We start from the raw sequence: 18,234 nt of genomic DNA, 5'->3' as shown, positions 1-18,234 counted from the left end.
TTTATAAGGTGATTATTGGATGTTCTCAAGGCTCGGACCGTGAGATGCCGTGGGCTGATTGTCAAGGTAAAGTTGTCGACCACCTGCGGCGGCACCGAAACCCAGTTGCCATAAGCTCTAGATAGCCATATTTACGGTTAATGCTGTTGTGATTATCTTGTTTTTTAAGGATTTAGTAATAGGCCTGATTGTAATTCTCTTTGCAGGCTTAGTTACAGGCCTGTTTATAAACTTGGGTACAGGCCTGTTTATAACAAGTACTTCCGGGCTTATTAATGGGACTTGCTTACATATACGGACCTAGCTATGAGTTATAAGTTTGTTTACGGGTTTGGCTATCGGTGTGCCCATGGGCTTAAATACAGGTTAGGCCTATTCGGAACCCTACGAGCTAGCCGCTCAAGGGTTTGCTTGACTAGAGGCTTATCTACGGATTTTTGTGCCAGCCTAGTACCTGAGTCTACGTACTTAGCTTGCATATTTGCCAAATTGTAGGCTAGTCTTGTACTGTAACGATTGTATGCCTAGCTAGTTATAATAGATAGGCTTATATGCAGGTTTATAACGTATAACTAGAGTGTTATGTCGGCCTCCTCAGCTTTTAATTTACAAAGCGGTTTAATACAAGAGTAGTCTATAGTTGGGCTTGTATGTAGATTCATAGCTGTCTCGTTTTGTCTGAAAGTAGGCCCATGGCCTATAATGCCCTATGATTATGTGGCCCGACCCGTGTGTAGGCATATAGCTATATATAGTATATCTTTACAGAGGATCATGATCGGGCTTATAGCCAGGCTTCTACAAAAGCTTGGTTACGGTTAGGCCGGTAAGCAGGCCAGCTGTAAGTACACATAACTGTGGGCGGGCCTGTAGGAAGGTTCATAGCCAGGCCTTTAGGTGGGCCTTATAATTAGGTTATAGGGAAGCTTGAGCTCATGTGATTTAATATTCACTTCTTAGATCTATAGAAGGTTTTAAGCGAGGCAAGTCATTCTCTGTTTCTTACACAGACCTGGAAGGGTCATTCCGGGTACGGGTTACCTACATTCGATTAGACCCTTAAGCTTCCTTACACGTACAGCTAGGTGAGCTGAGATGCTGATATATATGTGGTCTGGCAGAGATAGGTAACATGTTGGTATTCAAATCGATCGTTCGGGCCCCGGTATAGATAGTCTAATTTCCAGCGGGTGCTGGGAGTCCGCCTGTAAAGAGCAAGGGTTTTAAAAATAGGTCAAATCTCCATCTTTATCGCATACATGTATCTAGCTAGATTCTACATTTATGGACTTTGAAGTGGCTTTCTCTTGTTTATGTAATGGTACAATGATGACTTATGGGATGGGCGATCATGATATCATAATCAAAGATATACAATTAGTTACTGCTCGAGTTCATGATCAGACACCATTACAAGACGTCATAAGAATCGGTGTTTCACTTTAGTAAAATAACGATCAATCCGCCGACCGCAACTTTACTTTTGACCTCCGAAAAGGTGAATTTGCTAGAAATGGCTAGGCAGTTATCTATATGCACCCATAGTAAACAGGCTATGCTCACTTGATTCCTTGGGTTCTGCTCGTGATATTAGTCTGATTCACTCAGCCTTTCGATCGACGAGTTCTACGCCGCTCTAGACCAATTTCCAGAACGTCACTCGATGACAGTTCATCAAATCTAAAATAATATACGTCGTACTATATATAGAGGAAAGTATTGAAGCAAAAGCCCATCAAGGAAGATTCCGTTTCCTTGTGCTCTTGTGCCATGCTATAGCGCTATCGTCATGTTCATGAGTGTATGTGTTATATACAAAAGGATTTGTGTCATACGCAGACCTGTAGATGGACAAGCCAGAACATTATAGCCATTGTTGGTCGAAGCTAGGCTCTATACTACCCAGTAGAGTACCGGTTAGCTTGCAAACTCTCAATCTTCATCGTCGGGGTCGGGTTATTCCCCCATGATTGCCCTTCAGCTTCCCGTGGATTCGGGGTTTCAACACTAGGGTCCTACTGCAGCTGTAAATAAGCCCTAGCTCTCGGTGCACCATGCAGGTCCACCGGGATAGTTACTTAACACAGTAGATTATATTCGCCGGGACCCTGGAGACATTTTACCAAGTAGAGCTTATATTATCAACATTCACATGCACAAATACCTCAGGGACCAGGACTACTTTAGTAGCCTCGAGACCAGGCGCAGGGTGAGGGCAGAGACTTTAGTAGCCTTGAAATGGGTTTGCACAGAATCCAGTCTTCTAAGCACCCGACCGGCCTATGTCAAAATCGATAGATGTCAATTCCGGCATCGGCAACCATGTGATCAAGTTTGATTGGTCTAGGAAATGGTAAATGTGTCTCTCATAAGACGAGGTGGCCAAACTGGCATGCACAGCTAGTGTACATATGTACATATACAATTGGTGCTTCGCGAAGTAGTGGTACCGGTATACACGGCGGTGTTCAAAGACACATCCATAAGCACCCATCGGTATGATCTACATGGAAATAGTGTCGGCGTAAGCCCGTGATACTTATCCTTTGCAAATTTGTGGGTTACTATTCTAGCCTGGGCCTCTGAATTCCGAAAATCAAGCTGTCGGAGTTATTTCGGAATTCTAAATTTCATTGGACTGAGTATCCCCGAAACTTAAAACCAATATTCCGAAATACTGCGAGATATCTTCTAGGTCTGGGTATGAGACAAGCGATATATCGATATGTGACTATTTCGTATGCAGCCGTGTGCATTTCAATCTGCACAGTACTGACTCTGCTACTACCACGGTAGTGGAGAAATGTTTTTCTTGACCATATAGTTTATGACACGACAGTCGTGGTGGAGATCAGGACATGCGGTGCAGCTGCCTGTGTAGGTGGAATTTCGACTGGCCTTGCTTCGTTAGCTCCAATGAAGCCATAGCCGACATACCGATATCTAAGGTGACCTCCTATTGTTTTGAGGATTGGAGTACTTATTATATTATCGGAAAGTTTTTTTTAAAAATTGGTGAATATGCATGTCAAAACTATGCATATACGAAGGGTTATCGACAGGGCTACAGTAGGACTTCCAATAATAAGAACGCCTTAGAGTCATGTGTAGATTGAATATTCCGCCGATATGACAGGCAGAAGGAAGAAGGTCAAACTTTTGTAGTCGTGATCACCGTGAATGGGATATAGTGATACCATCTGAACGGTATTGGGAATTATGTTATTTTCATGTCTATTGATTCGCCTATCGACGTTGGCTTCGGATCCTAGAGTACCGGCCTTCGGGGGGCAATTGAACATAAATTGTAATATTACTAACGAAAGACTATGACCGGATGCAGTTTCGTTCCCTAGAATACAATATTTACTGTAATCCGGTCACTAGTTACCTGAATTCATGAAGCGGGTGAAATAATATGAATGCTTTATACGGATACGCGGAAATACGTACGGTCCAAGATCAAGACCAACATGCCCTAAACTCATGAAACCCCCGTATGGTGACTGGCCATAGTTCCGGTTCGAGCTAATAATGGCACGACCGGGCCGTGCCGTATTTAATTATCTACAACGGCTATAATCCGATCAGTCTTTTCCGCGATGTATCCACTATAATCATATAATTATAATTAATTTATCACTGCGCATAACTATAACTGTGTGGACTAGGACTTCATATTTTGAAATTCAGGTTGTCCGTTGTTGGTGTCAATAAAATAACACATACAGCTCATTGCTTGGCCATGTGAGCTGATCGATAGGACAATAGATCAGTCAAATCGCAGAAGGCCGACCAAGTATCAACATCCTACCTTTTGACTTCATTTTTTTCAACAGCATTACTCCCGAAGATGTATTGTTTCTCAGGATCCAAGCACCTGATCAAATACCAGCGTACGAGAGTAGTCCATGGCAAGCCAGTACTACGTGTCTGTCTAAGATAAGGAACTTTTCGAAACAAATCATCTGACAGCACAACCCTCCAGTCGAAAGACGAGTCCTGTACAATGTACAATCTTCGTGTTTTTTGCCTATTATAATCCGAGATACCCTATACGTCTACCGGCATAATATTAGATAAACGATTACCAACGCAAACCTGCAGGCGGCAGGCTGCACTGCGAGCATCATGCACGGCTTCCATGTAAAAAAAAAAAAAAGACTCGGCATTTTCCAAGCTAAAGGGATACAGGGGATATATGTATCGTGTGCTTATGTATGTATGTTTATCGATAAGCGTATCCCCCCTGGTCCGCATATATGCACACAGGATTTCCTGCTGCTTTAATGCTGCTTGCTGCACATGCACTCACAACTTTGCAGTTTTGGAAGCAGGTCGAGATGCCGGAGCTTTGAGGAATGTTACACGGGTGGCTTGATGTCCTGGAATAGGAGCCTGGGCCTTTAAACTTCATCTTTGAGACAGAGTATATCGATCGTGCGACGGGGTGGGATTCTGTGATCTTAGGCTGTGAAACGATTATGAGCGATGCTTTTATTGGATTGATCAGAGTATCTTGATGTAAAGAGAAATAAAAACATTCCCCATTATACGGGTACGAGTTATACGGAAAAGCCTAAGTTATAGTACCCAAACTCTCATTGATACTGATACTGCACCGATCCTTCGGTCTTCAGCCCCAGATTCTTTGATACCTGTACACGATATATCGATACTCTTAGTCATATGGCAAAAGAGTGTAACGTTCTACATTGTGGTATTTCAGTTATTGCTTACAATTGAACAGTCGTCGAACTGTAAAGAGCTTTAACATTAGGTATACCTATGGGGTCCAAGCGCAAAATCCTAAAATTTATGGAGTGATCTTGAGCCAAAAGTTGTACGTCGCACTATTTCAATATATCAAGCTCGTTATCAATATTATTAAACATACGGCAATTGGTTCGCGGCTTTCGAGGCCATTGAATTTGGATATAGAATTTGGTTGCGCCACCATGAATCGAAGCGTGCACGTCGGGACTAAATCGATGATCATGTTATTGCCGTTTATAATAGATTGCTCTCCATGCATAAACTCAATTTAACCCGCCTAAGATGGATATATCTTGAGATAGACGAGCCGGATATCCCGGAATTCAATAGTGTAGATTGCATTGAATTGAATAGCTTTAGAGGTTGAGTAATTACGCAGGACGAGGAACTATATCACCGTAGTTCCAAGGAAGCCGCTGAGTAGATCCCGCTCCGCTTGTGGTCTGGTCTCAAATTCCGGAATTAATTTGACACTATCGACGAGACAAAGAACGGCCTTTCAAAATGTCGTTTATTGTACTGGTACTGGTACTGTCGACATATTGATTCTGCGGGTAGGGTTCCGCGATATACCTTAGGTTAGGAACTAATGCTGGAATTGAAGGTCTATCGGCTCTAGACTTCAACTTTTGGAGCCTCTCACACCACTTTCTTTGAGAACTCCTCGTACTTCTTACCCCAAGAGGTTTGGTAAAGTGCATTGGCTCTTGTCTAGCGTCGTTGTTCGCAAGGTGGATGCTAGTAATATTGACCTTGAATGTAGTTCCCTCCTTAAATCATGGGGTATTTACTGCACTACATATATCGTGTCGAAGAGGTGTGGGCGTTTGCTTTGAATTTAAACTATATTGGGTTAAACCGGTCTTGAATGCGGGACCTTGTTCAGCCATGAAAGCCATTCGGCTTCCCATCTGTCATCATCGAGTTTATGGGCGTCGGTAGATTTAGCCCCAAAGATCGCTGGTTTTCTTGACGAGTAGAGGGTGTGGAGAACAAGGAACAAGGGAACTATCTCACAGAAAATACATTCCAACCATCAAGGATTTCAAGAGCTATGATTCGTCAGGTTTCTAAAAAAAAAAATAGAGGGCAAATTTTTTTGCCATCGGTTAACTCAAATGTAACCGTCTACTGCGATTGAAACGGTTTTTTTCTGTTCGAGAACATGAAAATTTTGAAAGGGTCCGGCCGATCGATCGAAATTTCAAGCCATTTTGTCGGAGTTGCCAGGTGAAAACCGTTGGGAACCACATGAGCCGGATGTATGTATGTTCTGTGTTCAAATATAGAACCCGAGAGTGTCGAACGACCCAAGACTCCGTAGATGACTCCGGACCATCACATGCTTTACATCAGCCAGCAACTTAAGGAGGAAAGGAAGAAAGGAGCATGGTACCCTTGTGCCCCATCTTTCCTGTGACAATACCCAGCATACGTTTCGTCTTCAGCCCTGTCGCTGTTCAGCGGACTCTCACGCTCTTCTAGGAAGCTTTGGGTGTTATTTTCTCCTCACTTGGGAGACCCAACAACAAGGGTATGGCCATCGACGCCCATGCTGTCGACGTGTGGGTCCGTGGGTCAAAAAGGACCAAGTTTCTGTGATCGGAATGCGAAGGTGGGCCAGACTATTTGAGGTCTAATTCCTCTAGCTTCATGCACGTTTTCTGCAACTATCACACCCACCTGTTCAAAACCTGAAAGCTTGGCTAACTGAAGTTCCCGAATCGAACGTCGATCTCAAGCATGAGCGGGACGTCGAAACGGCTCAATCCTCCATTGCCGCTTTGCGGTGGCTTCAAGCCCAAGGGAAAGAAAAAACACTTGGGTTCCAATGCATGATGTTGGTGAAAATCGAGCTGGATCAAGTTCCATTTATTTTCGTTATTCGCAAAAGATGGTGTGAGTGATATATTCACTTAACTTGACGAGCAGTTAAAGCAACCTGAGCTCGTGTTTGAGATGTTCGACAGGAACTCGCACTATCATGCACCCCAATTGCAATCACACATTTGACAGCTCTTAGCTCCCCAGCTTTGAACATTAGCGAGCTTGAGCTCACAAGCTCTCACACATAGCACTTGATTTTTTTTTTGATTTTTTGATTTTTTAACAGCTTATAGCCTCAAAACCAACTGATATGATTGAATTGCACAGCCTTATGAAACAGTTGGAGATATTGATAATGATTGACACGGCATCCATAGTCGAGAACTCGCTTATAGCCTGTTTATTGCTCTCCCGTTCGATTATGCTGATCCTTCGGTATAACAGAACCATGTCAACTAGACACATATACGCCAATGCGAATGGAGCCGACAAGCCTCACAGCGAATTGAGCATTGATCATCTGCCGCCTCAAAGAGGATACTTAAGTCCTAAGTCCTTAATTAAACGATCTAGCGTGTGATAGGGTTGACGATCCTTTGCATAAGATACATACACAGTAAACGCCATCTAGTTCGATAAAGGGAAGTTTTGATATTTAGCTCGAATGTGATTTGTATCAGCCTGAAGAGCTTCGATCCACCTAGATTCTCAGGTATCTTAACTCTACCTAGCCTTTGAGGCCGTTTTTAGTTTTTTTTTTATTATGGTCACCCTCATGATCGACCTTCCATTGTATTGGCTATGTGCATGCGTCTGTACGCGCGTTAGGTTAAGTGATCGCAGTAGGATTTTAGTGGCTGGTACTTTAGACAAATCCGGGAGATACTAGAGTAATTTTTGCTTACTGCATGTATTACTCTTAAGACTAACACTTAAGCAATATATGTTCTTCAGGGGGAAAGATAGGGCAGCTCCGAATATCAGGTGAGGTTACCAAAGGCAGAGGTAGGGAGTGTTCGGTTCAATCCATCGAAGCTTCGGACTTGGCGGTGAGAAACAGTATGGTGAGCTGCTGTGGCGGTTAAGCTTGAGCTTCGCTAAACATCGCCAGTTGCGACTGGAACATTGTCGAAAGCTAGGCAAGAAAAGAGAGAAAGAAAGAAGGAAAGATAAAAATAAAAATAAAAATAAAAACAAGATAGCATGAATTGTAACGATCACATCAGACTTACATCCATGATTTTGAATCACCTATTTTTGACAGAAATGCCAACTTAACTTGCCATCGGTTAGACAAGCATAAGGTTATACGTGACTTATCTAATTCACCACATCTATCGAATCAGAATGCAAGGGCAAAAACTCTTAGGTAGGATCCTAACAATTTGTACTACGCCCAGGCCAAAGCAGGGAACAGAAGGGAGATGGACATGAGTAATCAGGCTCTAAGCCAAATTAGGAGAATCTAGAGGACTTCTGGTGTCTTCGGGAGTCTACAGGAAGACAGTCACTCCCAATTGCCTGTAGATGATGCTCGACTCCACCTGAAAGCACGAAAAGACGAGATTGAGAGGAGTTCGACTCGGCACATGAGGTAGGATCCGTAGCTGAAGAGAAAAAAAACTTGAGCACGGCACGGTGTGACTCGGAAAGATGGTAAGACGGGATTGACCGGTCGGCCGGAGCGTGGGGACAAAATCGTACGGAGTACGTATACGGAGTTGTCATAGCCGTCTCATTCGTCGAAAAGCCCGAGGAAGCCGAAAATTCTCGTCAACATCGTCGGATTTGAAATCCACTTTTCTCACGCAATAGCTTTTGTTTTTTCTTTGGGGGGGAGAAATTCTTTAAGCTCTCTCCACACGCACACACGCACACGCACACCACCACGCACGGGCTGTCCAGTTCGGTGGGATTATGGAGTAATTATCTTCGGACGGGATGAGAATTACCCGATGTTTGGATTTCCCGGGGCAGATGTGTATATTATCAGAATCTATTATATGAGCCGTTTAACTTACGCCGGGGGTGGGAGAGGAGCCGAGGCCAACAGGCACGATAGAATATGTATCATGGTTTATGCAAAGCAAAGTCATGCTTGTCAACTTCGTCCCGTGTGAGGAAAATGTAAACACGATGGTGATGCCTACCGAGCGAGCAAGCCATCGCATTGAACAATTGGGCCTATGATATCCATTTCCATGCCGAGCCAAAGTACACAAGAGTGATCAGGTGGGGAAACGAGAGCGCAAGTTGAAGCGGATCCCACCAGGGTTCGGTGGTTGGGGGCATGGAGGGGAGCGAAGAGCTGCCAAAACCACAGCAAAGACGACAAGGAAGAAGAGGAGCAACACAACCTGCGTGTCGTGATGCTACTCGTCCAAAAAGTTTTCCCAGGTTTACAAGCGAAGCGGAACTCGACGTTTTCCCTCTTGTGCTTCGAGTTCCCCTCATTTCTGTATGGACACAAGGGCCACTGTAAAAGGCAAAAAGCACGTCGGCTTACAGGCTACATATACATTGCATACATGCACAGCTAACTGGCCAGAAATCAGGGGAGAGAAAGAAGAGCAGGCATCTATCGTCTGCTTTTTCTCCTTGCCCCGCTCGAAAGCTGTGTGGAAAAACAAGAATACCGGTAGGCCTGTAGTCGTGAGATGCCCGAAAGAAGAAAGAAAAAAAAAATACCACATATGCGCGACGTGAAGTTTTTTTCTGATTCGTTCAACCGACGAGGAGAGCTCTTGTAACGTGACTTTTGCATTTGATTCGTTTCCCTGCCTTCTATTAAAGAATTCTAGACATTTTTCTTCTTCTTCGGGATGTCGACAAGGAAATCTTCCAGTTCCCGCAGGGGGAGCTGGCAAAGACGCTGGTATGCTGTTACACGATGCGGAGAAGATCGGATTGAAGGGACAACGGCGACACAAGCTTGCAAGTGCCCATTGCAAAAAGTTTTCCCATCCTTCTGAAAGTTTTCCCTGATGGCCGCCGAGGAATTGGAGCATATCAAATGAATCTTATAGACACCTTTCAGGCGAATAGCAAATATACCGCCTGCAATGCATCTCTTTGAGGCGGGAAGATGGTTAAACTCGAATATTGCAACACCATCAACACCATCACCAGAATTATTATTCTCTTAAGATCTTTCCGACGAGTAGAAATGGAGCGGCAAAACTCCGCATCCAATTGCAAGTAAAGCCCTGCTTTGCCGTCTTTTTTTTTCTATCTGCTCATGCAAATCATACCGAAATAGACGGAAGGCGCGGGATGACCTTTTGACAGCCGCACTGGTTCTCCCACACACACCTCCACGTTACTATCTATGTATGCTTTCTTACCTCCCTCATGCACAAAATTGCTGCTTTTCTGCTTTGGCTCCTCCACACTTATATTGTGCCGCCTGTAAGGCAGATCGATAACAGGCGAGCAAAAGTTCCCGGGCAGAAGCTTCTACCCCAGTGTCTCACCCAATAGTCTGGAAGGAAGCTCACGCCATCATCATCACAACCACCACAAAGCTTGGGGTTGCGCGCGCGGCCAAAGCTTCAAGACAAGATATCCCCACATTTTCGTTAACACGAAAATTTTTTCCCTTTAAGCTTCGGAGATGCGGAGGAGCACGTTCATCGTCTTGCGACTGACAGATGCCTGTCCCGTCGACCCATAGCCCTGTGGAGCCCGCCGATGAGGGAAACCTAGGTACGGACAACCAGTGAGAACAAGGTACAGGATCTAGAGTGGGGGGAGAATATCATGATAGAGCTTCGTAAACTTAAACTTTTATTATTGGATGTACGGTAAACAAGTAGATATCAAACATAACTTTTATTCGTCGGTTTCGTGATTGTAAGTATGAAAGCGGATCACAGGATATCGTATGAGTCGAAAGAATGCGACCTCGTGCTCGAGTAGAGTATTATTTTATTCTAGGTTTACAAAATTCTAGGTTTTCAAGGGAATTATCGAAGTCCAATAGAAAGTTTTGAAAGCCGAGAAAAATTAAAGTCATCGTATAGAAGGTTATTGATATTTTTTTCATACATGTGGAATCAAAATGTTGAACCCATACAGATACTACCATCGTTTTCCGCCGAAAACCCAATGGTGAGAAAAAATATACACTAGAACGCCATTGATTCGAAGAATACCCCCAAAAGCAGATATCGTAACCAATAGCAAAGACTTCCAAGCGAGAAGTAAAAAAACAAAAAATTTGAAGGACGGTTTTCAGTCGTTACAATCGTATCATTCATAAAAATACTGGAGATTGTTTTTTGTTTGTGGGAAACAAGAACAGAAGTAGAATGTAAGGAGGAATTTTTTCCATTTTTAAAACAGGAACATATTTGTTTTCTACTGGATCCAAGCACTTTGGACCAGTGAAGAAAGGCTAAGCTAATTACAAGAGGTGGATTTTTGGTGTGAGAGACTTCGCTAAATATAACTTCCCAATAAGATAATGAAAACAAGAATACACTTATAAACGCCGTTTGAGTTTCGAAGAGAGAAGGATACTCCCGCAAGCAATCAATCCTGAGGCAAGGAAGAAGAGGAGATATCCGTTTGAAGTTTTTACGCCGGGTGAGAAAGAATAAGAAGAAGGAAAAAAATGAGCCGTCCGTGGTATGTGGTTGAAGGAAAGGAATAACGCCGGGTTTAATAAAACCCATACCCAGGATAAAAAGTGGTAAGGAAAAACGCCGAAGAGTCCAGGTTTGCTGATGGCAAGGAAAGAGTCCAGGAGTTATCCTTAAAGTGATGAAATAGTAGACATAGGAAAAGTGGTTATTGAAGGATTGTAAATGGTCCAAATGATGATTATTAGAGTATTTCCGAGGCAATAATATTTGAAAAGGAATGAAGAATGAAAGATTGAAAAAAGGGAGGCTCGATGGTGACGAGAAGAATTACTGTTTCGAATCTTCATCATCATCTGGGAATTCGCCATAAAGTTCGTCGAAGCTTGGGAAGCTAACATATTGTCCGTCCGACTTCGATAGGCATGGTAGCTGTCGTTCAGAACCGAAGGGGAAATGACATCCTTCAGATGGTGATGAAGATGGAGTAGAAGTGGGAGTGTTGACAGAGAACGACGAAGGAGTCGGCAAGGCTGACGTATTCGTCATTGATGATAATGTAGGCGAATTTGGAGAGCTGGATACTCGGGCCAAATACGCAACTGCTGACCTGGAGGGACTTCGACACCTGTCCCGGCCAGACTGCTGCACCGACGAGCATTGTGCTGTAACGCAAGGAGGGATCACTGATGGTGGTGTCAGTGGTGGCCTTCGCTTTGCAGCAGCGACAGAGCTGAGGATGACTGGAGTTGGTAATGAGATAAACATTTTGTAGTAGTGATGTTTGAGTTTGTATGTATTGTATATATGCTTTTTGGTGAGGACGATCTATGGAAAGAACTCCGGACCAATCTATGGTGTATCAACAGGAAAACAAGGTCGGAGACACAAAGCAATAGCCTTCGAACATATATAGTCCTCTGGGTTGATGTTCAATACACCAAATGTCGGAAGCCTTTTTTTTCTTTCTGAGAGCGTAGATAATAAGATCGACAGGTTGGGTCCTGGGAAGGCGAGAGTCGTAGTTTATATTCGTTTGCAGGTGAAGGTCGGAATGAGAATGCTTTTTTTGATTTCAAATCGGGAATATGACGAAGATACCAGGCTTTTCTCTATCGACAAGAATGTAGTATATTGTTTCTGAATAAAGAGGATTGTAATTTTGAATTGCAATTTCTGGAAGATACCCGGAGTGTCGGAATAACAGGCACAGTCACTGCTATATATATAATTTATATACGAAGGGGAAGTCTGAGGCCGCAAAGGGAGGTTGTGTGCCAACGCACTGGGAGAAGGGTGCCCTTTTTGTAAGCTGTTAACCAGACCATACCATCACACACACACACCTCCCATACCATACCAGACCAGACCAGACCACCCAGACTGGACCAGACTGGACCTCACTCATTCACTCACACTCACGTTCACTCACACTAACTGCTGGCGGGCTGGCCCTGCTGTGCTTTGCTGCGCTTGCTTGCTGGCAGCGAGACTGGCCTGCTTTTTGCCTTGCTCTGGTTTGCTGTGTGCCAGTTGTGTGTGTCCGGACCCCTACATACCCATGCCCTACCTCTCACACTCTTGCTTAGCTGTCCATAGCGTGGAAAATTGTCAGCTTCTGGTCCTTGGTCTGCCACCGCTTGTTTACTTTTTCTCTTCGATTCCCCCCCTTCCCCCTCCTGGTTAGACCCCCCCCATGGGTCGTTGCATGTACCGTTACTGTTGGGGTGAAAAAGGAAAAGGAAAGAGGGTGGAGACGGCTGTGTGCCAACATGATGGAGAAGAGGAGGAAAGAGATGCATGAGTTGTTAGCATGTTCCCCCTGCCCAGTTCTGGGAGAGCCAACTGGAACCAGCGACACTTTCCCGACGAATGGAACAGAAGGCTTTTTGGTGTCTTGAAGCAGAAGCAATGTGATGGTGGTGTGGGCCAGCAAGCCCCGAGGATTGCTGTTGGATTCGATTTATTGTGTTCGTGTGTGTGTCTGCATGTAAGTATCCCCATCCCATGGCCATCCTCGGACCGAGAGATGGCGGGCGTTCGTGATGGCCACTTCACATACATTATGCTTGCTCAGGGGTACAAAGTGGGCATTACATTAGCAGTTATCGTCTAAATCTGTGGAGAAGGACACAGACGACGGTGCCTTTCACACTGCAGCAAACAGAGTGCAAGCCAGGAACCAGGGCACGATAATTCTCCCCTTTTTACCAAAGCCACGGAAAGAAAATTTCGAGATCTCATATGATCATGACGTTGCTGAAACTCACGATAATTAAATCGGCTCTTCGAGATCTCTTGTGTCCCCTCTTTCTCAATTCCGATATTGTCTTTGCGGGGAAAAAAGCAATCGATGCCCCTGTCGAAAAATAAAAAGACAAATGAGAAAAAATGAAAAATGAAAAACCGAAAGAGGTTATTCCCTCACGGCCAAATGGGATTTCTGTTCAGAACCCAGTTGGATTATCTATTCGAGGCATTTCTGCTGTCCGAGACAGGACTGGCTACGACCGACTCTTCACGGCGATGTGGTATTCTCACAAAAAGAACTTCGATGCGCTTCATGCTATATTCAGCCTAGGGTTACCGGAGGGCCAAGGTCGACGTGAAAACCATCTTCAGTGAACGGAAGACGCCGGGTAAAGGCTGCCTGTCCCAGGCTCGCGGATTTCAGTCTTTGAAGCCGACGACAAAAACAAAAAAAAATGTGAACGTCTACCTACACATACTTCTTACATGTATACACAACGATGAGACCTGCGTGCATGTATGTAAGTAAGTATTACGCTCAGGTGACATATTGGAAATTGTATTGATTGAACAAATTGCCTTTCAGGAACATTATGCCCAGTATCATCTTGACAACCCACCCTTGCCAGGTGTTCATTCTGGAAAAACCTCGGTCCTTGAAGGTTAATGAGCATTCGGATCTGAGGGTAAAAAGGCACAACGGGGATCCAGATGAGGCAACAGAAAAAGTAGATGCAAGGTTCAAGCGAAGGAGCGACGGAACAATGCAATGCTTCCGTGAATCGATGGGCTTCGATTCACGCACGAGAAACAGATTCCAGGAATGTTGGAATCGACGGACCAATGCGACCGCTGGAATATTTTGAACCGGATGAATGTGGTTTCGAATCATGGAATTCCAATATACATACAGAGTACGGTCGCCTCGGTATACGAATGTACTAGGTGACAATGATGTGAGAGTCAAGATTCTTTTTCTTCTGTCCCGCCATCGCATCGCCATCTGTAACCGTTGGATGCCATGGCCATCCCTCCGGTTGGAACTTTGAACTTTCCATGTAACACTGGAGGGAAAGACTAGGGATTGAATACATCTATAGAAACTCGTATAAGCCCCCCGAGGCTCGATCGAATCTCAGCCCCCCTGGCAAGGGCAGGATTTGTGTTGCGAGCGTGAGACGACGGCGAATACTGTCAAGCCAAAACCAGACATCCTGTTCGATGTTCCTGGATTTTTTTTCTTTTCGATTCAAACAAATATTAAATATCCCCACCAGAATGCAAATAAGCCATGCTGACTGGGAACACAACAGTGGAACTTCTTTATTTAGTGACTTGGATTCATGATTCATGATCCCTTACAATATAATGCAATTAGACCTCCCATTCCCAGGGAACACTACTGAAACTCGGGCTGGCTCGATACCTACCCATCGATGGGCCATCCGTCGGCCCTTGCAAGCGCGATCCAGCCGTACCTGAAACCGCCCCAAAAATGGGATCGAAAACGTTTAAAACCCAAAAGAGAAGAGAAAGAAACCCAAAAATACATCCCAGCCCGGAGAAAAAGAATTCACGATCATGCAAACCGACGAAATGGCAAGAGCATGACCAGACCGCAATCGTCTGAAAAAGTCGCCTTTTACTGCGGATTCAATTCTGGAAAATTATTCCCCGAAATTATCTGCAGCTGCCTCTTCCATCGGTCATCGACCGCATTTCTCTCAAATGTATAACCCCCACGATGCGCGATGGGGTCGTGGGATGTATCGGGTGCATGTGTGAGTGTAATGTGTACGTCGCCCTTCAAGCAAACCATCAGAAGCAATATCATCACATCCTATTCGCCATTTCCTCCCCCTCTGTTTGTTACTCGATTCGTTTTGTCGCTTCGCCGAAACTCATTATTCACTCGCGACAAACACTCCGTGTGTTAATTTATTATTATTATTATTACTTTGGGGGGTGCTATTCCTTTCGAGTGGGATGACCTATTAAACGCTGCTGCACATGTCCTCGTGGGTCTGTCGCTTCTTTCGCGTGCGACTGGCTGATTTTGGCGATGTCCTGGTGCAGAAGATCACATCTTATTGCATGTCGCAAGCTCATAGGCAGGCGCAGAGTCTTCGTGGATCCCCCGGATCACCCACGCCCATGTGGGATATCCCAACTCCAAGGTTCTAATGGAGCTTTCGAGTCTAGTTTCCAAAACAAACGACGTGGAATACCCACTCTTCACCTGTTCTTTCGTCTTTGTTTGGGGGTTGTTTCTTTTAAAGTTTATAACACGTCGATGAATATGGGAGGCCTTCGAAGCTAGGTTACGTTAATGTTACGCTAACCAAACGGGTGCTTATTCTTTTTTTTCCGAAAAATCATATGGAAAATATTCCGGAAAGGAAAAAAATTAACAGCACGAGCCTAGGAAAAGCTTCACGGACCGATGATGTGATAGGCCTGTGATTTTTGTCCTTGGAGTTTTCCGTACTGCCGTATACACCTTCTTTGAAAGGGAGTTTGGAAGAAGCTTTTTTTTTTTTTTTTTTTGGAGAAAGAAGGATCGTCGAAATCCCCGGCCGCCGGTTTCAACATTTCCCCCAGATCCCTGGCAACATACGCGATCCATGAACCTCGATTCACTTTCTCGAAGTTGTCAGCCTATCACAGTTTCCTAAACAAAATAAAAATCCAAGCTTTCTGCCTATGACGCACCAGCCATATATTGCCAAAGTCAAGTTAAGGGGGGTGAAGTGTTTGTAAGGTGAAAATACCGTGAACGAAGGTATTTACGCCACTCGTCATTACATACTACTAGTTTTTTAGGCAGTTGAGGGAATGAAATCCCACGCAAAGTCGAGAAAACAACGTATGCGATCACGCGGTGCTATCCGTCACCTTGCAGGTACGACATCAGAATATATCCTTGTCAACTAGAGAGTCAATCGAAAGCCTTCCCATTGGCGATTACCCTCCACATTTTTTTTCTTTCGTATCCTGTCAGGTTTACGATTGGAAGACTTCTTGCTCGCGGGGACAAAGCCTCCCATGCAGTCATCGCATCGGCAAGCAAGGCAGCTCGCAGGGGTGGGTGGGTGTGGATTTACCTTACTTCGCATATGTAATGTCGATGTATGTATGTACGTACGATGTATGTACGTACGATGTATGTATGTACTGTGATCACAAACTACAACCATACCATATAGAGTAAACCCGAGCAACACCGGCTGAGAAGACCCAGGAGAGCCGTTGGAGCTAATAGGTGAGCTTCAATGCAAATTGGACGCAATGAACCCAGCTAGTTCGCTTCGAAGCGTCGATCATAAAAGTTGGATAAACCGGAATACGCGGTACCATTGACGTCGACTCTACAGGCAACTCGTACCAAGCTTCAAGTACCATTCACAAGGGGGAAAAAATGGATTTAGTCTTCTAAAGTTTACCCGTTGTACCGTTTCGTTATCCAACGATTCCCACGGAGTGGATACTATTTTCCAATATTTCGGCAGAACCTTGCATCCTAAATCTTCGATTTCTACGATCTTCATGGATCTTCATACTTACCGAAGCAGTTTCAATGCATTGGAAGCAACGATTTTGGTTTTTGATAACTAAAGGAGAGACATGCACCGTGCGCCGACGGGGCTAGACTAACTTTGTTGAAAAATAGTACCTATAGTTGCCAATATGGATGTTTAAACCTCGTCTACGCCGACACTACTGTTGGCAATGTACTCACTACGGAATCCACCAGCTTCTTCCCCGAGAGCTTTAGTGGGAACTAACAAGCCTTAAAGTCTTAAAGGCGGCTAAAATATCAGAGAAGTACTGTACTTCCTATTGCGACCGCTAGTAGATCCTAGTATGTCAGTCTATCGACATCGTTATATGTTATCGCATACCCACCCATAAAAGTAAAAAAAAATCAAGCTTGAATATATCCGAGCCGTTTTTTTTTTTTTTTTAATAGTATACGTAACGTTCTTGAGTGGTTCTTGTTCGGCTCTAGACGAATCGAATATGCAACTGAATTAGATTATAAACTGGTTCGTTATAATGAAGTATTATGACGATTGTATGATTATCTTTTTTTTCTTACCCCAGTCCATGCCTGTATCTAAGTATCTACCTCGCACCACTTCCCCTACCATTTTTCGAGGGAATGTGCAGCCTTAAACTATCTTGCAGAAGCGAATGTGCATCTTACGAAAGGAACAAATTGTTCGTTTCCAATGGTTCTCTACTTAGATGATCTATGCTTTAATAGACCTTGGATGCGTTTCGAATCGAGTTTCTTGTGCAACGACTGATTGATTGTTTATTTTCCCCCGTTTTCCGAGCCGTGTTCTACGTTCTTCAAAGTTTTTTTCTCTTGAGGAGGTGGACTTGGAACCTACCTACATACACGGCATGTATGTATGTACATGTTTCGTTTAGCCCTTGCTTAGCTTGGTGTTCTTTTTTGTCCCTTTCTTTTCCTCGAGGCATACATCCCTTGTAGACAGACGGGTTTAATACGTGTCGATGGTGTTTCTTTTTCATTTCTATTCGACATGAACTTTTTTCCGCGGATTTCTCCTATATGCAATCCCCCCAGCCCAGGGGCCCCGAAGGTTTTGGAGAGAAAAATAATAATTATTCGAGGTGGCTGATTCTTTCTTTTGTGATACCGTTTTAACTGTAATTGGATTCTATCCGGATCTCAGACGGAGACCGTCCGAATCATTCTTCTTTTTTATCTTACATACATGAACAACAATCGATTCCCAACAAAAAACACTTTTTCGCATTCGATTTA

The 18,234-nt window shown here is 44.1% G+C and overlaps 1 protein-coding gene across 1 annotated transcript; it reads right to left on the bottom strand.

Annotated features, from left to right (window-relative positions):
- Positions 1-11,516: 11,516 nt before the first annotated feature.
- On the bottom strand, positions 11,517-11,954 carry AOL_s00076g284 (uncharacterized protein; the record flags this gene model as incomplete). The annotated part of the gene is made up of 1 exon (XM_011122837.1): positions 11,517-11,954. One exon carries the CDS (start codon positions 11,952-11,954, stop codon positions 11,517-11,519), a length of 438 nt encoding a protein of 145 aa, XP_011121139.1.
- Positions 11,955-18,234: the final 6,280 nt, after the last annotated feature.

Source organism: Orbilia oligospora (genome assembly GCF_000225545.1).
Source record: "Orbilia oligospora ATCC 24927 unplaced genomic scaffold scaffold00076, whole genome shotgun sequence".
Taxonomy (NCBI): domain Eukaryota; kingdom Fungi; phylum Ascomycota; class Orbiliomycetes; order Orbiliales; family Orbiliaceae; genus Orbilia; species Orbilia oligospora.
The sequence above is the reverse complement of the archived record's forward strand: the minus strand, read 5'-3'. Positions and strand labels throughout refer to the sequence as shown.